General features: G+C 34.2%; 1 protein-coding gene across 1 annotated transcript; it reads left to right on the top strand.

The window, feature by feature from the left end:
* Positions 1-4174: 4174 nt before the first annotated feature.
* Positions 4175-26085, top strand: LOC126967626 (tRNA (cytosine(34)-C(5))-methyltransferase). Its single transcript, XM_050812188.1, has 14 exons — positions 4175-4348; positions 4416-4508; positions 4621-4832; positions 6674-6851; positions 8598-8682; positions 10366-10505; positions 11778-11911; positions 13969-14156; positions 15290-15434; positions 16586-16861; positions 18867-19016; positions 21238-21404; positions 24407-24568; positions 25872-26085. The coding sequence occupies exons 1-14, from the start codon at positions 4286-4288 to the stop codon at positions 26009-26011; spliced, it is 2133 nt and encodes a 710-aa protein (XP_050668145.1). The 5' UTR covers positions 4175-4285; the 3' UTR covers positions 26012-26085.
* The last annotated feature ends 396 nt before the right edge of the window (positions 26086-26481 follow it).

Here is a 26481-nt window from a genome sequence, read left to right as displayed (position 1 = left end):
TCCAATACGTTGGAGGCAGTTTACATGTATGGGATGGCATATCTTCAGAAGGTCGCACAGAGCTAGTAACCATAGAAAATGGCACCCTCACTGGGCAAAGATATGCTCAAGAGATTCTCAATGAGTTTGCAGGGCCGTATTTAGCAAATATGGGTGATGGATCGATGCTGATGCATGATAATGCCCGGCCACACACGGCTCATATCGTACAAGAGTATATTCAGGAGGTCGGTATCAGCGTGATGGCTTGGCCATCAAGAAGTCCTGATGTCAACCCGATTGAACACGCCTGGGACGAGCTTGGGAGGCTAGTCAGAAATCGCAGACCACCACCTACTACCCTCAGGGCACTAAAGCAGGCCCTGGTAGAAGAATGGGAGAATATTCCCTAACATCGGCTCCGAAACCTAGTGTTCAGTATGCCAAACCGGCTCGAAGCTGTAATCAGAGCTGGAGGAGGCAATACCAGTTATTAAAAATTAAATAACATGTAATACATTTTAGTTGAATTTTTATACACTAAACTAAAAATGTCTATTTTCATTGTTTTATCTTTTTTAAGTTAAAAATGGTACTAATGTATAATTTTAGTTTCTAAGAATTAAAGCCTATAAAATTTGCAACAAAACGTTTTTAATCTTAAATCTCTAACTTCTATAGTTAAGAAAAAAAAATTTGAAAAGTGTGATACTTACTTTTGCAGGCCAGTGTATAAATAATTAAGCACATTACCCTGAATAATACACGAATAAAGTAAAAGAAAACGAAAATTCGTAACAAAAATTGTTAAGTCACTTTTATTTTGAATGTATGACATGTCACAGGACACTCAAACTAAAACAAACAAAAGAGTCGAATATATTATGTTGAGCGAGACAGCGTTTGCCGCCATTATTTATAGCACAATGCCATACATATTCGAGTTTATTAGAGAGTTGCGTCAGGCTGATTAGATTGTTTAGTGATGTTGCCAAGTCAATTTATTTATTTACAACACCTTTTTTTTAAATATTACTATTAACGACGGCATTGACGTGCCCTAGATAAGGGTACTACTCAATTCTGGTTAGTTTCCTTGTTGTTTCCAAGTAAACAAAACGATAGATTGATTGGTTGCAGTTTTAGGCTCTGTCTTAGTTTGAGTTTACAAAAATTATGTAGGTAGTGTAGTACACAGTAATGTAGGTATTCACAGCAACTATTCTAAATAATCATAATTACAATTGATAGGATCACTGTGTGATGCACTAATATAAATTAAATTATTGTAAGCAACAATAAAGCACTTACTTACATTTGACCTACATTAATATATTTTAACGAAACTAATTTAATTTTTTGTGGCTATTTCTGTCACATAAAAGTGGACTAATAAGTTCTTGCATGTTTACTTGGTACCCATAAATCTGTTTGTCATGTTGCATTTTTCCATTGTTCTTAATATCGGATCTAATGGAACCCTGAAACAGAATAATTTTGTTTAAATCTGTTCATCCTGTTGCATTTACTTGTTGTTTTTTAAAATCGGATCTAAAGGACTATGTATTCTTTGCTTATGTAAATTTAATATTCAATTATGCAGTTACAATGTTATGGGGAAATGATTAGAAATAAAAAGTTTGCTAATTAGTCAAAGCGATCCATAAGAATAAACAATGGTTTACTAAATGAAAATCAGCTAAAACATATTTAAAAATTAAATAAATGATGATTGTCATCTCACTTCATATTTACAAAAGATTGTTGGAAATTCAGAACAACAAAGAAGCGAGGTTTATAAAATATATAACTTGCAAAATAATGAAAAACTGAGAATTCCAATAGAAAAGGATTCTGAATTAAAATGCTCCCCCAAATTTAAAAAGTGACGATGGATTTCTCATAACAGAACCAAATGAAATATGCCAATTTTTTAATAACTTTTTCTCAAATATAGGCACAGCTAGCTAATAATATTCCAGCAAAATTTTACAATAATGATATACTTACATTACCCAGACTGAATCCAAACTCACAGCTTCATAAATTATCTGAATTAACATTATGCACTGTCGATGAAGTATCAAAAATTATAGACTCCTTAGATCCTAACACAAGCACAGGTCTTGATTCAATTAGCACCAAAGCCCTCAAATGCATACAACATTTAATTGCTTCAGACTTAACAAAGTGCTTAAATAAATTAAAATCTACTACAACTACTACAACTAATTAAAAAATCCTAGTAACTATCGACCTGTTTCAGTTCTACCAATACTTTCGAAAATTCTCGAAAAAATTTTATATAGACTTGATGCATACCTCACAAAAATAAATTTTGTATACGAGAAACAATATGGGTTTCGACCCAAATCAAATACACTTAGTGCAACAAAAGATTTAGTAACAGAAATTAAATCCAGAATTGATCAAAAGCAAATAGCAATAGGTGTATTTTTAGATCTAAAAAAAGCTTTCGACACAGTTTTCCACTCCTTACTATTGAAAAAGCTGAATACTATCGGTATTACCGGAACAGCCCACAAAATGCTAAAGTCTTATTTAAGTGATAGATATCAGATTGTTAAGCTCGGTAATTATCAAAGTACTCCTCAGCCAATTACGTGTGGGGTTCCGCAGGGATCAGTACTCAGACCCTTGCTATTTTTAATATATATAAATAACATACAAGGTATAGGACTAAAGGGCCATTTGACCCTCTATGCTGATGACACATGTTTTGTTTTATTTTGGTCATAATATAACAGAAACTATGAAAGACGTACAAGAGGACCTTAACATACTTCAAAATTGGTTTCAATATAATCTGCTCACAATTAATGCTGAAAAATCTTCCTATATAAGATTTAAAGCTAAAAATAAGAAACTATCAAACCACAGTGAATTATATATTAATGGTCAGCTTTTGCAAAAATCTAATAAAGAAAAATACTTAGGTCTTGTACTTGACAGCAACCTAACATGGCGTGCTCATATAGAACGCATACAGTTGAAGCTTTCTTCGTTATTAGGGTCATTACGGAACATGGCTAGATGCATTCCAGAAAATTTTCGTCTGTTAATCTATAACTCTCTCGTAAAGCCTCATGTACTTTATCTCATTGAAGTGTGGGGGCAGAACTAACTTACAACCCCTTCAAATACTACAAAATAAAATAATAAAAATTCTATATCACTACAACTATTTATGCAAAAAAGAAACTTATGAATATTGAAGAACTGTTTAAATACAATACAGGCATACTCATATTTAAAATAATTAACGGATCTATAATCTCTAATCTCTATAATAAATCTATATCTCAAATTATATTCACAACGAAAAATAAAACATCTAAGTATGAAACTCGATACGCCGACCACTTCATACTACCCAGAATAAGAACTAATTATGGGAAAAATAATTTAACATTTAAGGGAGCACAACTCTATAACAATCTTCCGAAAGATATCAAAGAAGCACCTTCACTTAATATTTTTAAAAGAAAATTGCTATCTCATATACGAAGCAATGTTCAAAGCAAGAACCTGTCTTGAGTTGTTTACTATTTTGCTAATAATCTCGTAACTCATTAACTGATTTGTTAATAGTCATTTGCTATTGTGATATATCACTGTGTCCTCAAACTAGATTATTGTACCTATTATCAACCACTAATTCTTTATACTAACCACATATTCAAACCGGATAAGTAATTAATACTAAGCTAAACAATACAAAACTAATTTAATTTCTAGTTATATTTCATCCCACTGCTTACGCACGCAAAATAGGCACACAGTCGTTGAATTGAGGAAATAACCCAGATTATACCATACCATACCATTCCACTGATGGGTGAAAGCCTCTCCTTTTCTCTTCCACAATATTTTGTTGGCTGTTGATCGGGTCCAGAGTACTCCTTCATTAAATCAAATTTAATTATTTTGTTGATCCATCTGGCATGCCTCTTTTTCGTTTAGGATCCCTCAGATACCACGTTGTGATCATATTACTCCAGCTATTGCTATATTTGCTTCTTAAATGTCCTGCCTAGTTCCATTTTATTCTTTTCGTTTTTCTAGTTATTTACTTTTTTTTTTAAAGTTCGTTAGAGTAAAATTAGTATTCTGTGGTACAAAGTAGGCAATGGTTCTGTCATCTGTGGCATTAGGCAAAAATTAAAAAAAAAAGCTCAGCGCGGGTCGTATTTATTTTGAAATTTGAACAACAAAATAGATAATACGAAAATAAATAGTATTTTTCCTTCATCAATTTCGAAAATTCAATATATTTGAGGCGAGAATGGCACGTCGAAATCGTAAAGTTAATAAATTTGCTCAACGAAAACGCGATCGAAAGGAACAGGTAAGTTTTTGATGAATTGTATATCAAGTTATGTGATACAAATAGGGTAAAAATCTCAAATTTACAGGAAAATAATCCTCCAGAGAAAACTGGCGAAGATACACGGACAAACTATGATGACATAATAAGGGAAAATGCAGTTTTTGAACAGTATTACAAGGTATTCGTTAATCTATTTTTAGGTTATATTCGATAAAAACACATGACGTGACTCTTTAAATTACAAAAAAAAATCACAAGCCTGAAATGCAATGAAACGATAATTATTTCAGGAACAAAATATATGTCCAGAAGAAGAATGGGATGAGTTTATGAAGTGTCTTAAGACAAACTTACCAACAGCTTTTCGTATAACAGGGTCTAAATGTGAAACAAGTTCTCTCATGAATATAGTGCAGAGTGAATACTTCTCAAAGATTCTTAATACAAAAATGAATGATGACATGCAGGAGGAAGATGAAATAAAACCTATTAATTTGCCATGGTAAGAGTAAAGGTTTTTTGTAAAAATACCATTAGCCTAGTAGGAAATTTTTGAATGTTTTCAGTAACAGAATAATAGTGAGTGTCATGTGTCATTCATTGTAATGTATTTGTAAATTTTGATGTTAGTACTTAGTTTTTTGCCAATGGCATCAATGATATTTAAAAGTATAGATAGGTTACCTAGACAATATTTGGTGTTTGTAAATGATACACTAAAACACTCATGACTAGTTTAACATTGCAATAGAATGCAATTATTGTAAGTGAAAAAGAGATAAATCTAATTTGCTAATTGCATCATATTTGAAAAGAAAAATACAGAATAATTCATCATTTTTTACCGTACACTGTGATTTATGCCTAGAATATGATTCATTCATTAGTTCATGTAGCAAAAGTTATAAAGCAGTAAAAATGCATTGAAATTAGGTAAATAAAGTGTCATTGGTTTTATAAAAAAATAATTTAATATTGATTATAATAAATAGCCACATTGAAGATATCAATTATTTGTACATAAAATAATGAAAAACATACAGACATAACAAAACAAAACCTAAATGTATTTACAGTAAGGGTCCCAATTTTACAATATTACTAACAATGGCTCCCAAAAAGTTTTAAGTTTACAATTTTTTGTATTTTCATTTACAATTAATGTCTTTTTGTTGAGGGTTTATTACAATAAGATAATGGGAGAAGAAAATGATCCATTGATTCTTCTGCAGTTAGCAAGGGATATCCCGAAAGGGACAATGTTACTGAAATACTCCTACATAAGCAAATAGCACTCACTGTTTACATCTGCTACCTACCCTAAAACTTGTTTTTGTAGTTTGATTGTTTGGCTACCTATATACACACTTGTTTATTTAAAATTATTACATTCACTGCAACAACGGCTTTTTTACATGATTGCCTAAAATATAGTATATACTACTGCTATCATCCCACAACAGACAGCATCAATATTTCATCATTTCTCTATGTTAATCTATGTCCGCACTCGAGACTCCGAGTTGCGTTGCGGCGCTCGGCTTGTATCGGCTTGCCGGCTATTGGCGATGTCATAGCGTCATATTTATTTTGTTAGAGAAATAGTGAAATCAAATAAAATGTTATAATTCATGATTTTTTAACTGTGGTATGTAATTCTATAAATTTTGTTTACTTTCGTAATTAGTGCATGTTGCCATAACGCAAGATGGCATTTTAATGTTGTTCCATATCAAATTGTAAGCAATTCTGTCAACAAGCAAATGTGTGTGTATCGTTTTCGTATACAGAGAGCGACTACGACCAAAGGGGCCAATTGTTTTCATTTTCGGCACGCTAGTCACATATCTACCTCTTATAATACTATAATATCATTGTAATGGCATAATATTTATCTATATTTTTTTAATATATAAATAACCAGTGGGATGCTCCAAAGGAGAATACACAGGATGCCAGTTAGATTATGGGTTACAAAATGGCACCTTTTTCTGCCATGAAGAAGTAATCTAAAGGGTACTGTAGCTAGTGAAATTACTGTGCAAATGAGATTTAACATCTTATGTCTAAAAGTGACGAGCGCAATTGCAGTGCATCTCAGAATTTTTGGGGTTTTCAAAACTCACTGTGGCACTGCTTTGGCATATCAATTACCATCAGCTGCTTGTCTCGTCTGTGAATGTTATTAAAAAAATATACATAAATAAGTGCAGCAAATGAAAAAAAATATAATAAGATATTTTGTTCCTACAAATAATAACTGGTAAATAACCAAACCACTTTTAAATTTAATAACACAGTTTGTTGTCCTTCGATAGTCACATTAAAACACTATGTGTAAAGGTATCCAGGTGGACTGGCTTGGCAGTTGCGTCTCACCCGTATGGACATAAGACGCAATGAAGCCCTGTACAAACTGCACAACTTTCTTATTGCCGAGACCAAAGCTGGTGGAGTTTCAAGACAAGAAGCTGTGTCAATGATTCCACCAGTTGTTTTGCAAGTGCAACCACATCATAAGGTTTGTATAAAAATTTATTGATACAATCATGAATTCAAATAGTTTACTTTTCAAGATAGTTGCAAACCGGTATGCTGTATGATATTATATTGTTATTTATTTTATCTGCAGGGATTAGCAGTTAATGTGTTAATAGTCCTAATCACCTCAAGAATCATATCTCCTGTGTTATGTGATTTAAAGTTATTAAATCTACTCACAAAAATGACTTCTCAAATAAATTGTGCTCAGTAGTAAAAATCTTCTCAGAATGTGACCCTCAATAGAAAATTCTGTGACCTAGTCTAGAGTCCACTAGGTTGAAGTTGTATTAATCTTAGAATCCTACTCATTTTTAAATATAAGCTAATTGGTGTGTCTTGTTGCAAAATGGCTAATTAATTAGTTTATTTATTTAAGATTACCTACAGAAACTCCAACATACATCCCACTACAACTTCCAGCATACCTAATAAAAAAAAAGATAATTGTATTTCTGCTTACAGAGAATCAGATGTTCATTAAAAATTTTGTGACATCGATTGTTGGCTGTATAGTAATAATAAATTATATTAATCTATGACTAATCTAACTATGTTTTGGCTGTAGATACTTTCATTCAATGTTTGATCAACCTTATAATATGAAGAGAGAGAAAAAAATTGTATGTTTCACATATCAACCTTGCTACAGAAAAATTTCTCTAACACAAGGAAAATGGAGAAATTTAAAAAAAAACATATTCCATAATCATATTACTCTATAGTCTATACCCATGTTGGTCTATGATATTACATCAATTTATGTTTCAAATTATAGTTTATTGTGCAACAAGTGCGACAACTTGTGGATTGCCCATAGAAGTAAAGTTGAATTGAAGAGGTCATTTGATCAGGTAATAGACAACATACCACAAGTTCCACATACTATTTAGTATTACAAATGTGACGATTTATGTATTCTTTTTTACTCCATATTCGTTTTTAAACTTTTGTAACTTAAATTATAATTTTATTTATTGAATGAAACTGTCAGACAAGTAAACTTTTCGCACTCAAATTTTAAAATGTGCAAACGTCTCTTTTTCAACTGCAACAGCAAGCACCAAGATATACTTTTCCCGCATGAGTAATACAATAGTTATTTGTTCAACAAGTGAGCAAAGTTATTTTTTGCTGCGAATGCTGACTTTAAATCACGAATTGGCGAAGCAGTCTAGAATTGATTCTAATATAGACTACTGAGGTAGTGAGTGATGTAAAGGCACAAGACAAAAAAAAATTGCTCTCGTGTGAAACATACAACTTTTCATCTCAACTAGCGACAAAAGTGTTATAGGCTATAGTAAGAGAAACAATTAAGATTATATTTAACAATGTTTATTATAAATATCATTACTAGTATTTATTTTAAATTTTAAGTCTTTAAAAAGGCAATAGTAAAATTTATAAATCTAAATTTCGATAAGTAACATATAAATTTTTATGACAATGAGATAAGACGCCAGGCTGAAATTTGTTTCGGAACGCACCGGATCGCATTGTTTATTTTTTTAACGCGGATTAATTCCCGGATGTATGGTCACGTGGGGTTCGAAATTTAAACCACTTTGCCTCACGCTCGCGAGTATTCACGTAGCAATAGCGACCATTTCGTTCTGGAGAGGTGAAAAATATTTTTTCTTTATTTGTTTTTTTTGGTTTGATGATAATTAATTTAATGTAACAATAACTTGATAATTTATCAAAATAACATCATTACTTTCAGGTATTAGACATGTGTGCTGCCCCTGGATCAAAGACTGCACAGTTGCTAGAGTTCCTTCATGCTGATGAAGACTCAATGCCAACAGGTAATGCTTCGTTCTTGTGAACTACTAAATGTTATATGCTGCTTCTTTGTGTCTGCATACAAGCAGTCCACCACATTAAAATGGACCCCTAAGAGACCCCGCAAACTGCAGACTTTTGATCGGCCGATAGTTTGGTTGAGTTCGGCTGTTAAGTGCGCACACTGGCCCGACTAAACAGTTGGGTCTGTGATGAGTGCGCACACTAGACAACTATCGGCCGACAGTTTTAGGGACGATTCGCTATTAGTTTTAAATCGGCTATTGATGAGTCTGGCCGACTATACAATCGGTGGTGTGCGCGCCTAGAAGAGCGCTGTACTGATTCAACAGTCGGCCGATAGTTTGCTGACGGTTCAGTTTGAAGGCAATCGTGCAGCCCATCAAACTTTTTTGTCGGCCAATACCGAATCGTTATAATGTGCGCACTCTCATACATCTTCATACTGATTAAGAAACCAACCAAACTATCGGCCGAAAGTCTGCAGTTTGCGGGGTATCTGACATGCACCACAGCTAACTATTCTTTCGACCTCCCATTGGCTCTCTCTCTACAGATCTACAGACAGAACAAATGATAATTCTAGATGTAAAACATACAATTGTGTGTGTTCTTAAACCATCCTGACTATTTTTACCCTAAAAGACATTGAGTTGCAGAAAATAGCCTGAGAATTTATACCTATAGCCTTAATTATATATATATATACCTTAGCTCATAACAAACAAGCTATTGTTTGTATTTTAATTTGAAGATCAGAAAAGGGCAACACAGTGAAAACATATTGTCTGCTACTGACCACAGTTACTTTTCAGTCTTTAGACAAACCATTCATAACCTAGCCACATTAATACTAGTTCACCCGACAGACGTTGTTCTGTATATAATAAATTAAATTAATGTTTTTTATTAATTTGTCAATAATATATCATAACATCAAGAATTATTTCGTAGAATATGCTCCCTGTTGTTGTTCATCAAAGGAAAAACAAATTGTTGTTTTTATTTAATTCCGAACACTTTCATATTTATTCACCTTTTACACCTTCCCCGGACTTCCACAAATAATTCAAGACTAAAATCGGTCCAGCCGTTCTCGAGTTTTAGCGAGACTAACGAACAGCAATTCATTTATATATATATACAGATGACAAGAAGTGGAAAACTATCAATATGAGGAAGTGTACTAAGAATATTGGCATTATTTCCGCGTGGATAACTAGACGATCTGTTGGCCAAAATAGTTGCAGCCCTTGGATTTCCAGTTGCGTTGTTGGGACAACATCTCTACACCAAATAGGACTAAGGAGTATGACTTACTTAGACTGACTTATTTCCTATGCTTGCCATCTTCGGCAGTGGAAGCACCAGCCCCAGCACCAACTGTTCTCCCCCAATTCCCTGTAACCAAGACAATGTCAAGTTATTACTTTGTCTTGCGTACAGGGATGCCATCACGACGCCATAGCGACTAGGTAATAAACACCATTTGGATCTAAAATAGTTGCTAATATATGAGACAATTAAGGATTGCCTGGGCCGTACAGATATTATCCACCCATATCTATTTATTCATAAATTGGAAATATGGGACCAAACAACCAGACATGGAATTTTTTCTGCTGATAGGGTAGTCATAGTAAATTCATTGTAGTACTTTATATTATCAAAAAAAAAAATTGCAGGTTTTGTGATAGCCAATGATGTAGACAACAGTCGCTGCTACATGTTGGTTCATCAGGCTAAGAGACTCAACTCACCTTCAATCCTCATCACCAATCATGACTCAGCTGTGTTACCAGCGTTTAAAGTGACTGACCCGCAGGTAGGTACTATTTATTCAGTAAAGTAATGTTTTTAACTGTAAAGCTTATCTCAAAGTATAGTTCGCCAAACTTAATCGCCACTCCGAACATAGGTGCATAGCAATAACAGAAACAATAAGGGTTGAATAATATTAATATGACGTTTATTGTATATATTTTATGAAAATTTATTGAATTAGGCGTTACTTTGCGGAAATCCATAATTATACAAATGATTTAAGTTTTCTTTAGTGTTAATTCCGCCAATATTTGTTTTTAAAACAACACGAGTCTCGTGCCAGATTTTGGCGAGACAACACGTCCTGAGGATGCCTCGTGTAGAGGCGAAACACGTGTCGAATTGTTTTAAAAACAAATATTGGCGGAATTAACACTAAAGAAAACTTAAATCATTTGTATAATTATGGATTCCTGCAAAGTAACGCCTAATTCAATAAATTTTCTTAAATCAGCAGGTATAGCTGAACAGGCGTATATATTTTATAATAAATAAAAAATATGACTGTAGGTGTTGTCCATCTGACTGTATCATGAGTTAAAAAGGTGTGGCTAAGTACGGAGGGGTCATTAATTAAAATAATTATTTGATATAACACAGTACTTTAATTTGTATATTATCTATAGGAAAGAGTTTGCAAATTTTAATAATTTTAATAGACAAGTATGAGGCTCGAATAATTCACAATCAGTTATTTGTGAGGTCGACACTAAAATAATCTTATGAGAGAAAAAACCCGTTTAAATCAGTAAGTTCGGGTGTGCGATTGACATGTAAAAACAGAAAAATTGTCAGAAGTACTTTTTGGCCTCAGTTTTATAAGTCAAGCCAGTATAATATATTATTTGAAAATATATTTAATATACTGACTATTTAACGTATATATGTATGTATAGATAATTGTTCGATAATATATTTTACATAATATCTGCGGAGACTAACGGCCGTTCCCAATATTCAGTCTATCTCTTACTTGAGATAAAACTTACTTGTCCCAATAAACTTATCAATGGTAACTCACCTTATCCGTACATGCTGTTTGTCAATGGGACGATGTATAGCTTACCAGCGATAGAAGTTTTCATGGAACGCTTGCAATTCACGCGTCCCAATATAAGGCGATTAGAATGACTTATCGGATATATTATGACAGCTTCAGATTATTGATAGCTAATTACTTACAGTAGAAGGTAGTAATTGAGCTCTATCTGTAGATAATATATTGGGAACGGCCGTAAGACAACACTCATTGACATTTCTTTATTAATAACAGAATCCAGAGTCCACGAAGCAATTAAAATTCGACCGGGTGCTGTGTGACGTGCCATGTTCCGGCGACGCGACGATGCGTAAGAATCCTGATATCTGGCTCAAGTGGTCTAACGGCAACGGGAACAATCTCCATGGGTAACTTGCTCTTTTATACTTTTTTTGCGGAAAAGGAGGACGAATGAGCGTACGGGTCACCTGGTGATAAGTGATCAGGAATTTTTTTAAGGTACCCCCATGTCGCATCATTCAAATTCAAATATTTTTATTCAAAATAGGATATAAAATCACTTATTGAAAGTAAAAACCACCACCCATTCCAAAAGGTATGCCTCAGACCTGAGAATGACGGGCGCAACAAGCTCAGCGAGCTTCTTTTTTTAATGAAAATATGGTTACAATGTAAAATCGTACAATAAAATTTATTTTTTAATAGTCTGTTGGCAGTCGCTCTATTCCCAATCAGTGGTATCATTAAGAAATTCATTTATTTTACCACACAAACGTTTTTTAACAATTCTTTTGAATGTCGTAATATTTGTTTTGAAAATGATCTGGTATCTGGTTGTAAAAGCAAATACATCGCCCCGCGTAATACTTACTAACTCGACTTAGGCCGTTTTCAATAACGTATCTCTTGTTACGGATACATTGCTGTCACCGTTTAATGACAAGATCTTATCTATCCATAGTTATGTCCAATATAGTTACAGTCCAATGATATCTGTCAATACGTTATTGAAATGTAAGTAAGCGTACAAGGATAGATTTGTCTACCTCTAGTCAATTAAACTAAGGATAGATACGTTATTGAAAACGGCCGTTAGCCGAGTAGTAGGCATTATTAGTTTATGTTCCTATCTATATTATATACTATTCCATACTTCCTGTTTAAGGGGCAATCCATAAATAGCGTCACACGAATTTCATGATTTTATGACCCCTCCCCCATCCATGTCACAGCCATATTTATGAGACTCCCCTACCTATTGTGATGTCACATATTTTACAATTAAAATTATAACATCAGTGTTCCAAAATGATATTTTTCCGTGTACAATTTGTTTTTTTATCAATATAAGCAGCTACACTGTATGCTCTATAGAATTCACGGGAAATATTACTTTAGTTACAATTTTATTTTTAATTTAAATTTAAAGTGTTTCTGATTTAAAAACACAAAATAGTAGAACTTAGAAAACGAAATTGATCAGTCATTCAGACAGAATTGCAACTATAATATTTATTTAATCTTTTAGTAGGTATTTAGTTTAAAATGTGTGTATACATATTTTGACCAGTCTGCAAAACTGTAGACCTTGTATCAGGCTTATTTTTAAATAATATTTTTCATGGTTCTTCTTCAAGTCCATATACTGTTAAGCTCAGCTTCAAATCTATGACAAAAAAATCATTAAAAACGTATATAAAAAAATAAGTACATATTATATAGTACAGCTAAAACAAAAGTATGAAGCCAAAATTAAGTACAAAAAAGGCGCCATTAATTTCACTATCCTAAATAATTTATGATTATTTCATTTGACCCATAATAATATAATTTGATCGAACAATAAACTTTATTTTAATTGTACAATTTTTTCAAGTGTGAAAAAAAAAGACAAACATACTCAAACATGACAATAGTTCTTTCTTATATATATTTTTTTACCTTCTGTAGTATCTCCTTTAGATCTTAGATTTAGATGTATTTCGAGTATAATCATATCAGAGCATAAGAAAGTACAGTTTTTGTTTCGTACGTGTTTCTGAGGTAGTAAGTCTGACTTTCAATAATTAAAAAAAATATCGAATAAAAACAAAACGAACGAAACGAATAACTTTTAACTTTTAGATTTCTTATTTGTACTATTATTAAAACCGTTGGTATTATTTTAGTTTACTTCAACTTATCTATCAACAATCTATATAAGTCGTTAGCCACATCCAGTCCTTCTTATTCCGTTCTTATTCTATGTTCTTTTGTAGAGCAATTTTTATGTACCGTCATTTTTTTTTGTTTGTTTTGCGTGCTTAGTCATAGTAACCTAAAGTAATAATATTATGTTGTAGGTATATTTATTTAAAATTCTCATGTAAGTGATTTTATGTGAAATCTTATGAGAATAAATGTTATATAATATGAAAAACCGAACATTATGAGAGGAATATAATAAGTTATAATTTTATTCCAGCATACAGTACCGGATTCTGAGGCGAGGCTGTGAGTTGCTTGAAGTTGGCGGTCGTTTGGTGTACTCCACTTGTTCCTTCAACCCAATAGAGAATGAAGCTGTTGTACATCGAATGTTGCAAGAAAACGAAGACTCACTCCATCTTGTCGATATTGCAGACTCATTGCCTGGACTCAAATATATTAAAGGTCAGATATATATGTAACTGATCGAAAAAATTTATTACAATAAGGGACGAGACGAACAGGACGTTAAGCTGATGGTAATTGATAGGCCCTGCTCATTATAATGCAGTGCCACTCAGGATTATTGAAAAACCCAATAATTCAACAATTGCGCTTGTCTCCTGGAGACATAAGATGTTAAGTCTCATTTGCCCAGTAATTTCACTAGCCACGGTGTCATTCTAACCGAAACACAATAATGCTTACACATTACTGCTTCACGGCAGAAATAAGCGCCGTTGTGGTACCCATAATGTAGCCGGCAACCTGAGCAAAGGAGCCTCCCACTACTTTCCTTTACTTTCGACATTACATTACATTAAATATCTAGTCCTAGAAAGGCATATCATTTAGGTGATCTGCAGTTGACTAATAAGATAACTAAACTTTTAAATTAATTTAAAGTCCGTAAACAAATTGTTATTTTTTAAAGTGATAACCCTCACTACTGAGACTAATTGTCTTAAGTCAATTTCCTAATATGCAATGATGGGGGTTGAGCAGGTTATCAAGTGTAAAGTATATCCTGTATATGGAGCCACAACCTGAGAGTTGAACAGGACATACCAAGATTTATGATCCATGTGTCACTCGAAGGTTGGCTTACGGCCGCTTTCAATAAAGTATCTATAGTTACGGATACATTGCTGTCACCGTTTATGACAAGATCTTATCTATCCATAGTTATGTATATAGTTATAGTCCAATGCTTTATGTCGATAGGTTATTGAAATGCAAGTAAGCGTAAAAGGATAGATTTGTCTACGTCTAGTAGGATAGATAGGTTATTGCAAACGGCCATTAGTTAGTAAGAGCGCTCGGACGGAAACCGAGAGTCCCATATCATTCATAAATTTTGGTTACAAATTTAATTTGTGTAATTAAAGATAATATCTGAACATAGGCTGGGTTTTTATTAATAATGTATATATTTGCCATAAAAACTATTGTGTATTTTATAATGTTTTTTATCTGGGACTTGCTTTTCAGAACAGGTTGCAAATAAATATCTGGCAGTCTAAAAAATATACTGTATTTCTACATTGTTCTCCAAATCACTTTAAATGTTTTAATTATTTTATATTTTTCCTTTCAAGGCATGAGTCACTGGAGACCAGCATCTAAAGATATGGTGTTCTACGATAAGTTTGAAGATGTGCCAGAACGTTGGTTGACTGTGGTCAGACCACAAATGTTCCCACCATCTCCGGAGAAGGCTGCCTCATACCATCTTGATAGGTGGTAAGTATTAATCATTTAATCATGCTATGCCTCTTGTAATAAACCTTATGTTGTCATCATCATCACCCAAAATACGTCCACTGCTGGACCCCCAAAGATCTCCATGACGATGGGTCCTGCGCTCCCTAATGCAACATATTCTGCCGATCTTGACCATATCGTCAGTCCATCTTGTGGGGTCCTACCAACACTTCGTCTTCCAGTACGTGGTCGCCATTCGATGGCTTTACTGCCCCAACGGCCGACTGTCCGTTAAGCTATGTCCTCTGCCCACTGCCACTTCAGCTTAGCAATCATGTGGGCTATGTTGATGACGTTCTCCTACTGATCTCCTCATTTCTTTATAATTTCATTTCAAACTTATGTTGGATATATCTCAAATTGGTCCCACATTGTACTGATAAATAAAATTTAGTATTACTTCTGTTTCTCAATAAGTAAATTAAAGTTATTATATTTTTTTTTATGGAATAGGAGGACAAACGAGCGTACGGGTCACCTGTTGTTAAGTGATCACCGCCGCCCACAATCTCTTGCAACACCAGAGGAATCACAGGAGCGTTGCCGGCCTTTAAGGAAGGGGTACGCGCTTTTTTTGAAGGTACCCATGTCGTATCGTCCCGGAAACACCGCACAAGGAAGCTCATTCCTCAGCTTTGTAGTACGTGGAAGAAAGCTCCTTGAAAACCGCACTGTGGAGGACCGCCACACATACAGATTTTTTAACATCGCAAAATACATTTATTTATTTTCGGTTTGTGTGGATTGATCTACTGTACTCAGTAACTTGTTTATTTCGTGTATATTTACATCTAATTTTTTCTGACTTACTCATGCAAGGTGTTGAGTATTTGACGTTTGAGTTTTATTGTTGCATCACTTTACATATTGTAACTGATATGATTTGTAAAAGGATGAAGCTCTAATGTTAATTTAAAAGAGTGGCAACGAGTTTCTTGCCGCATCTTCTCATTAAATCTCAACCCTTTCTGAAGTGGCGGTAAATAAAAAAAGAAAATTAAAACTTTTCACATTCATAAGTCTCATTTGCTTGAGCTTCGTGATTAAATTGATTTTGATTTGATTTAAATATGTATTGTCAATGTTATTATCACCACAAGTTATGCTCAACAATAAATGTTAAATTTCAGCATTAGAATATTACCCCATCATCAAGATACAGGGGGGTTCTTTGTGGCAGTTTTTGAGAAAACTGCCCCCCTCGCGTGGGAGAAGGCTCGCGAGAATTCGACTGACACGAAAGCACCGGGGGTAGCGACCGAGAGTGATAAAGTGCCGGTGAAACGACGGAGAATGGGTTTCAAAGAAGACCCGTTTGTGTTTTTCAAGCCAGAAGAAGATGTGTATCCGGATATCAAAGAGTTTTATGACTTGAGGGAGTTTGATCCAACATGTTTGTTGACAAGGTAGGCATAAAAGGAATTTATTTTCTAAAATGTGATTCCTTTAGAATTCTTTTTGATGCCATTTCGAATATACTAGATACTACTACAAATGGCGCTCTGAGAGAGAAGAAGCGGTGCAAGAAACACCCAGCATTCTTTTTGTTTGCGCTTTTTTCAATAAAAATATACAATATTGCACAGTCATTTCTATCGCTATAAAATAATCATAATCTTGTCCCAGGCTGTCCGATCACTTAGATATTCAACTGTGGAGTCATAGGATTTACGACAGAGCCATTTTTTATAAAACAATTAAATTTATTTATAAATAATGCCTGAACAGTAGCTGGGACTTTTTTATATAAGAGTATACATTATCGTTAAAGCATCTTATGAATATATATTAATTAATAATGTATCCTATGAAGCCTACTAGAATTAGTTACAAGAAATCCCTTATTTCTAGTGTTATAATAATGAAAATCACTAATTAGATCTTTTTGCTCTGACAATGCTTGCGGCGACGATTTATGTGAACGTAAATTCAATTTTCATAAATGTACTGACAATTAACAGTCATAATATTTATTTATCATGTATTGTAGGTATGTTGGTAAATGTGATTTTTCAAAGATCTGTTGATGTTGAGTAATTTACTGTTGGCTTTGATGTAAACTGATTCAAATTGTCAATTGTAATGAATGTTGCTGTGATTGATTTATTTTCAAAAATTGCGTATTTGAATCAGATTACAATATGTGAATTTTTGACGTTTGTTTATAATGCCAATAAGTTGTCAGTTAACCTTAAGTTGTAGGTTTGAAAAACGTCTTTGTCAAATGTCATATTATCAAATGAAAGAGAGAAGAGACCTTTGTTACAATATAATCGATCTTTTTTTTCTATGAATCTATTCAATTTCAAATTTATAATATTATTATTATATTTCTATTCAAAATAGGATTTAAAATCACTTATTGAAAGTCAATAACCATGATCCATTCCAAAAGATATGCCTCTGACCGGGCGCAACAAACTCAGTGGGCTTCTTTTTTTTTTATAAAATTATTGTTACAATGGAAAGTGTATTATTTACTAGCCTGTGGGCGGTCGCTCTATTTCCTATGAGAAATTAGCCAAATTTTGCCACAGTGTATGTACAATTACCCAGGATGATACATTCTCTTTAAAGTTTAAACTTGATTCTATTTTATTCTAGAAAATTTTTATGCACACTTAAACCGTCTAGATTTTTTTACTCCACCTAGTGGTAGAACTTGTATCAAAAAAATAATTCCAAATAAGTGCCTGCCAAAAACTTTTCACCTTTAAAACCATATAATGTCAAGTCACTCATTTCTTCTATACACATGCTTTTGATTTATTTTTGAAATCAGTTAAATCACATACACTGCTTCGGAAAACGGCGCTCTGGGAAACTCCAAGTATTTGCGTTCTTTTAAAACTACTGTTTCTAAAATAAATAGAAATTAAATTATTGTTATAGGTTAAAAATAACGTATATAAGTTTGTTTTACAGCAGACCCGTTTGTTATTAAATCTAAAATTTATTTCATATAAATTTCTTTATTTCAAATTCAATTATTTTTATTCAAAATGGGATTCAAAATCACTTATTGAACGTTAAAAACTACCACCCATTCTAGATAGACTGCCTCAGACCTGAGAAGAACGGGCGCAAGAAACTCAGCGGGCTTTTTTATATAACAATATGGATTACAGTGTAATATCGTACAATAAACATTTATAATTAAAGAGCGTGAGGGTGTTCGCTTGATACCCAGTCTGTGGTATCATTAAGAAAATCATTTATGTTGTAGTAACCTTTCCCACACAAACTTTTTTTACATTTCTTTTAAATTTCGTAAGACATTTGTTTTGTAGATTTTCTGGGATCATATTGTAAAAGCATATACATCGCCCAATAAAGGACTTACTAACTCGACTTAACCGAGTAGTAGGTAGGCATAACAAGTTTTTTAAATTCAAATATTTTTATGCACAGATGCTATGTTGGCAAAAAGAAGAACATATACCTGGTTTCCCCTCCAGTGAAAGATGTGGTCCAACATAATGAGAATAGCATCAAGATTATCAACACGGGAGTGAAGACCTTTGTGAGGTGTGACAACAAGAACATGAGGTGCCCATTCAGGTAAAAGATATGATATCACTTATTTATCAAAAACTACCACCCATTCCAAAAAGGATGCCTCTGACCTAAGAGAAGAACGGGCGCAAGAAAATCAGCGGGCTTCTTTTGTTTTCATAAAATATAAGGTTACAATGTAATGTTGTACAAAATTTTCTTATTTAATGCCTGAGGGCGGTCGCTCTATTCCCAATCCGTGGTATCACTAATAAAGTCATTTATGTTTTATCATCGTATGACTACATCAAAAAGTAGTAAACATTTTTGTATACAGCAAATGAAGAGAGAAGTTTTGTGACAGACCTACTGACATGTTAGTAACTTAGTAAATATACCTCCTATGAGTCCTGCAGGTTTCGCCGTTAAAAAGATCAGACTGATGTGAATACAGCTCGATTGGTCTATTTTCCATACTTCCAGAGCATTATGTCATTCGGTTTGTTATTGTGGAATAATCCTGCAGATGTTTATAGTATTTTTGTGCTCCAAAACGGGGCTATCAGAGCAAATTGATCGGCAAGTGCCCCCGCGCCTCGGTATGCCATAGATCGGTGCCATTTTGGCGCGCACGCAGAGATTATTTTAGCGCATTTGTTTTATGTGTATTAATAGATTGCTTATAATTAGGATGAAATGAGAGAATATAGAAGAAAACTATTGAAACAAAGTATAAGACCATGCAAAATAAACTATCTTATAAACAAAATGAGAGTCAGAACTTGGCCAGGGCGTAGTGTGTAACTTTCGATTTTGGTGTATATGATAGATCTAGTGCCAAATGGCACTGGTCGATTTTAAAAGGTGTGTACTCGCTTCCTCAAACATTCAAGTTGACAAACATGCCAACCCTTCTCTCACATTACATAGAATATAATGTAAGTTAGAAAAATATTACTAAATTCAAGGAAAATTGCAATTTGAATTGATTTTATTCATGAAGAAAGTATAAACTGTATGTGCCGTATAGTAAGTTAGCTAGAGTTAAGTGCATCATCATCGGTCATCCTATCCAATTTAACAATAAATTACCAGACAGTATACTAGGTCTCGCTGTACACAAATTCAAGAAATATATAAAAACTTCTTTCACAAAGAAGGCTTACTATAGTATAGTAGACTAGCTGACCCGGCAAACGTTGTTTTTCCATATAAATTAAATTGTATTGATCTTTTGCTTGCTAGTTGATAAGAGATGGCGCTAGTTGTATTCATTAGTAACAATCACACTTCTTTTATATTTTGTTTAATTCGCACTATAGTTTTATAAATTATAGCCTATATGTTATTCTGGTGTGTACGCTATATTATTATAAAGTTTCATCAAAATCTATTCAGTAGATTTTGCGTTAAAGAAATTCAAACATACACCCGGACATACAAACTTTCACATTTATAATATTAGTAGGATTATATAGAGGATAATGATGCATGGTTCATGTCTGGTTCCGCGCAGGCCACCTAAAATTGTATAATATTATATTGAGTTGGGAAAGTTGTTATATGATTTGTGAAAGCCCCTTCACGAACTGATGTAGCTTCATGATGTTTACCAAGTGTAGTTGCAATATGATATATTATTGTCACTTCCTATGGTAAGTAAATATATTTCTATTAGTTAGTAGTAGATCGGGAATATAGCTATGACTCCCTAGTAAAAAGAATAGGGTTGTTGTTGAGTGATCTAAGATCAACAAAGGTATTTTAGAGTCACACTGTAATCTTACAACAGTGTGAATGGCCCCGAACCGAAACACCCTTCAAACAAATACAACAGTATAAGCCCACCGTTATTTGCGAAAGAACTGAACGATATAGTGGCAGTACTGCTCCAGGCAAACACTTCACTTACTGTCATTTCTACTGCTACTAATGTTTTTTTTTATAACAATAAGGGACGAGACGAGTAGGACGTTCAGCTGATGGTAGTTGATATGCCATTCCCATTACAATGCAGTACGGCTCAGGATTCTTGAAAAACCCAAAAATTCTGAGCGGCACTACACTTGCGCTCGTCACCTCGAGACTTCAGATGTTAAGTATCATTTGCCCAGTAATTTTACTAGCTACGGCGCCCTTCAGACCGAAACACGGTAATTAAATTATACATTACTGCTTCACGGAAGAAATAGGCACCGTTGTGGAACCCATAATCTAGCCGCCTGTGCAAAGGAGCCTCCCACTGGAAAAAAATGTTAAAGTTGACTTATAACGAGATTTGTTTTAGACTATCCCAAGAGGGTCTACAGAGTATGGGACGCTACATCGGGCCCAAGCGGAGACTTCGCATTTCTAAAGAGGACCTAGTTACGATCTTGCAGAAGGACGATCCCAACAATCCACCGAGTACAACTCTATTCTCACAAGAAACACAGGACTTGGTTAAAGATTTTGGTAAGTGGGGACAATGTAGATAGAGGTATTAGTAATGTATGACCTACATTGTAGCATCATTTATGAAAAGTACCCAGATAGGGCCAGCTCAAGTATTTCACGAGTTGCATAGATATGTTTAAGCAGCAAGCATAAGAACTATCCAAAAAAAGGCTTCGTATCTCGCCAAGTACTTATGTAGTGTGGGTAATATTATCAAAAGAGCGTAAAAATAGTACTGGGAGAGTTCCTTACGCATTTTCTTCTCACTCAGAGCGCCATTTTGTAATGAAATGTAATATTTGTCTTTGGCACACCATAGTCAAATCATAGACTACAGTGATTTTACCTTATATTACTAAAACAAAAGTAATATATCTCTTTATAATCTATATACATAAAAATGAATTGCTGTTCCTTAGTCTCGCTAAAACTCGAGAACGGCTGGACCGATTTGGCTAATTTTGGTCTTGAATTATTTGTTGAAGTCCAGTTTAAAAGGTGAATAAATATAAAAATGCTCGGAATTAAATAAAAACAACAATTTCATTTTTCCTTTGATGTGTCGTCCCGTCGTTCAGAATTAAAATTGAAAGAATAGTTTAAAATGAATAACTAATTTGAATGTTTATATCTTTCCAACTTTCTCAGGAGGTTAAAAAAGAAACATAATTTTAGCTAACTATAGTTGGTAGATTAGTTACAGTTGTTATCTATCTAACAGATTATTTTTATGTAAATTGATAAAAAATGACGATATCTTCATTTAATATAAAGTTTTAAGAAATATATATTTTACTATGTGCTTAGTCATGTATGTACGCGGACGAAGTCGCGGGTATCAGCTTACAAAATTAACACTTATCAATCTAAGCAAATGTTTTGAGTTTTCTTGAGTGTTAATTACTACAATATATTTTGTCTTCAAACAATTCGACACGTGTTTCGCCTCTACACGAGTTATCCCTGATAAACATTTTACTAATACCAAGCGTATGGAGAGTTCTAAAAATTGCACTTGGATCCATACCTACGTTCTGTAATGCAATCACAGTCATTCGGTTCTCTTTATCACCCCGCTCCATTTTAATATCGCAAAATTATTTTGTACATTGTAAATGCCAAATTGAGAAAATTCAGTAATAGTATTTATGGCGAGACTAAGTGTAATACAATAACAATCTTGACTACAATAAGATAAATTTAGATTTGAAAGAGCGACATCTCAAGTCAATTTCCTAATGTGCAATTATTGGGGTTGCGGGGTCGTGTACCGCATAGTTTATAAAGTTTGGTTACAAATTTAAGTTGCATCGCACATCACGTTGCGCCCTGTCAGCGGTATCGCTGACGTGTGCTGTGTTTCCACATTTTCCCCCAGATTACGTTCGAGCATCAATCGGTTCGTGTGTGCTCATAACCATTAACAATTTAGACTTAGTTCAATAAACCAATTGTTCTTAAGTCTCGTTTAATTTATGACCCGTACATAAAATTGGCTTAGCAGAATGGAACCAATCCACATGCAAACTAAGCTGAGTATTTTTGAGGTCCAAAGTCAAAAGATAGTTGTTTGTTGTTGTGTTTTGTGACTTTTAGTATATTTTTTGTGAATGTGTTCAATATCTTTGCTACGAGGGCGGCACTGAAAATTTTGGGAATCAAGGAAGTGACAAACATTACCATTTAAAAATGTATTTATTGCTTTTCGAAGTATTCTCTGTGAAACTTGACACATTTTTCCATACAATGGAACCAATCATTGAAGCAACCATTCCATTGGGAAGTTGGGGTCTCCAAAATGGCCGTTTTGTAGGCGTCCACAGCTTCTTCAGGTGATGAAAATCTCTGACCACGCAATTTATTGGGAAAGTATAGAAATCATTAGGGCTTAGGTCGGGGCTGTACGGCGGATGGTTTAATAATTCTATGTTTTCTTGCTCTAAAAACTCTTTTGTTCTGTGCGCGGTGTGAGAACTCGCATTGTCGTGATGGAGGATGATGCGGCGGTTGCAGTTCTCTTTATGGAGTTCAGAAACGACCTGTGGCAAACAAATGCTAGCATACCATTCTGCATTAACCGTTCTCTATCTCTCAAGAGGAATAGTCGCAACATGGCCGGTTTTGGAGACAAACGTGGCCACCATTTTTTTTGCAACACTCCGTAAACGAACAATTTTTGTTGGCTTTAACTCATTTTCGAACACCCAAACTCGTGACTGGTTTTTTGTTTCGGGTTCGTACGCGTATATCCAGGATTCGTCACCTGATACGATGTTGTATACAGCATTTGAGGCTCCTGCGTGGAATCTTTCGAGAGTTCTGACGCACCAAGTAACGCGAGCCGCTTTTTGCTCTTCACAGAGCAAATGCGGTATCCATCGGGAAAAAAACTTTTTTACACCTAATTGTTCATGCAAGATTATTTGTATTTGAGTCATGCCAATGTCTAAAGTTGCCTGAATTTCGCGGTATGTCACGTGTCGATCTTCCTCAATCAGCTTACGCACAGCATCAACGTTTTCTTTCGAGACTGCAGTTTTTGGACGACCTTGACAGGGATCATCACTGAGCTTGACACGTCCACGTTGAAATTCAGCAAACCAGCGATAAATTGTGGTTTTGGATGGGGCTTCATCACCATCAGAAATTATCCGGTCAACACACTGTTTTTGTGTTAAACCACTTCGAAAGTCATAATAAATCATCGCTCTAGAATTTTCTCGAGTCAATTCCATTTTCTCAACGACTAAACAAGTTTGAAAAGACCTTGTGACAAGACCGAGAATCTTTTTTTAAATAAATAAATGGTATTCGATTTTTAAAACCAAGGAGTATTCAATTAAAAGATTTTAATATGACAGAAACAGTGGAAATATTCCATTCCCGATACTTTTAGTGCAGCCCTCGTACAAATGCGAGAAGTGAACTGGTTCCTTTTTAAATAAGTAATATCGGATAAGTTGTTTGTTTATGATGTCAAACAGTATATTTTTTATGATTTCTGTTTTTTTTTTCTTCAGACATGGGCAGCTGCGTTCTAGAGTACAGAGGGGAGGGTATGGTTGGTCAGCTGTCACTCACTCTGGTGGGGTGGCGCGGAGCCAACACGTTGCGGGCCTATACTGCCGCGGCAGACACCGTGCACTACCTGCGGCTGTTGGGAGCTGACTACACCAAGCATGGTACTTATTGTGGCTTATGTCTAAGTCTACCCACGAACACCAGACAATTATTTGTACAAACTATGATAGTTTTCCAATTACAGACCATAATGCGACTCAGTGCCGCACAATGCGGAATTGTGTTGATGCTTAATTGGAACACGAATAAGTGTTTGATATTGCGGTGATCAGCTCATAGTGCTCCAAATTGTATCACTAGTTAACAACAAACACTGGAGTAGTCGAAACACAACACTGACTGACTAATTATATGGAGGCGGTTCCGCGACGGCAGGAGTTTCAAGAGAAGACTGACGACTCATTTTAATATGGCTGACGCGAAGTGGTTCCCCTTCTTCACCCCAGGTGGAGCGCGTTCACGCTTAGAACTAGATACATAAAGTAAATGGCACAAACAACGAAATTATTCACTGTTGCATCCTGATAATGTTCATAAGCACATTTACGAATTTGCTAGAAACTGCGACAATCATAATGTTAACACGAGGGACAATAGTTGAGTCAGTAAGTCTTTTATTGGGCGACTAATATACTTTTACAACATGATCCAAGAAAATGTGCTACCAAATTCAAAGTAATTGTTAAAACTGTGAAGTTTCCTACAGACTGGGAATGGGCTAACGGCCTCAGGTTATTTATGTTTTGATAACTAAATTAAGAAAAACAAGCCAGCGGAATTTCTTGCTCCCGTTCTTCTCAGGTCTGAGGCATACTATTTCGAATTGGTGGTAGTTTTTGACGTTCAATAAGTGATTTTAAATCCTGTTTTGAATGAAAATATTAAAATTTAGAATTTAATGCCTCCCCTATATCTCAATGCAACAAGAATGAGCAGTCTATGGCCAGTTGACAATTGTGCCGCACGTACAAGATCACAATCGAACATCGTTCTTTGTAGTACAGCCAGACCTTCCTGGTTTCCTTTGTTTATAATCCACATAATTTAAAACTGCTTAGAATTTTGTGGTTTTTATTATGTGGACGCCTTGCTCGTCACTTCTCATAAAAAATGACTCCTTTTGTATCTTACTATAGATTTTGTCAGTCTCCACTTATACAATATAATGAATATTATCTTACATTGAACCTCTCTGTTCAAACATGTCTGAACCTGTTCAAAACTCAATATTCCCGTCTATAAAACTGGCACTAAATATTTAACTCCACATAACTCTGTTATCTATTACACCGTTTCTCAATCTGTCTCGCAAACATAATATTCATTAAAAATGCTTACCAAATAGATCAACATAATTTTTAAACTGAAATGACTTAAAATTATCTGATAATATTTACTTGACAGATAAAAACAAATTCCAAAAATCGGAAACTAAAACTGAAACCGCGGAGGGTGAGGCTGCCGATATGGACGCACAGACAGACGAAAATCAACCTAACGCCGCTGGCGATAGTGAAGAAAGTTCTTTGGTAACTGATAGATAAGAAAAGCTTATTTTAAGTCAATAATTATATGTATAATTAATATTTATAATATATGAAGTTATATTGTCATTAAATCGTTTTATTTCGTAACAATACAAAATGAAACTGCTCTATAATTTATTATAGTGTTACAAATGGTTACTAGGACTGGCTTTTTTAATTTTAGCAGTAAGCTTACTGTTAAGAATCTTTTATAGACGATTCATATGTAGGTGTAGATAAAGTCTTGTATGCAATGTTGATAATTACACAACCCCTTATTACACAAACGTAACTATTACAATTACCTAAATGAAAATATTACTTTTAATCGATAGGTGAGTCTTTTTGAACTAGGCATACAGTTGTTTATTAATTTATCGTAGTCATTTTGCACACAAGTCTTTAAATCGGAGCGTTGCAAGTGTACGTAACAAACAGGTGACAGTTGTCCTTTAAGAAATTAGCACAGTACATGTTTATTACCTCTT

Source organism: Leptidea sinapis, chromosome 13 (assembly GCF_905404315.1).
Source record: "Leptidea sinapis chromosome 13, ilLepSina1.1, whole genome shotgun sequence".
Classification (NCBI taxonomy): Eukaryota; Metazoa; Arthropoda; class Insecta; order Lepidoptera; family Pieridae; genus Leptidea; species Leptidea sinapis.
Note: the sequence above shows the minus strand (reverse complement) of the source record. Positions and strands in the feature narration are given on the sequence as shown.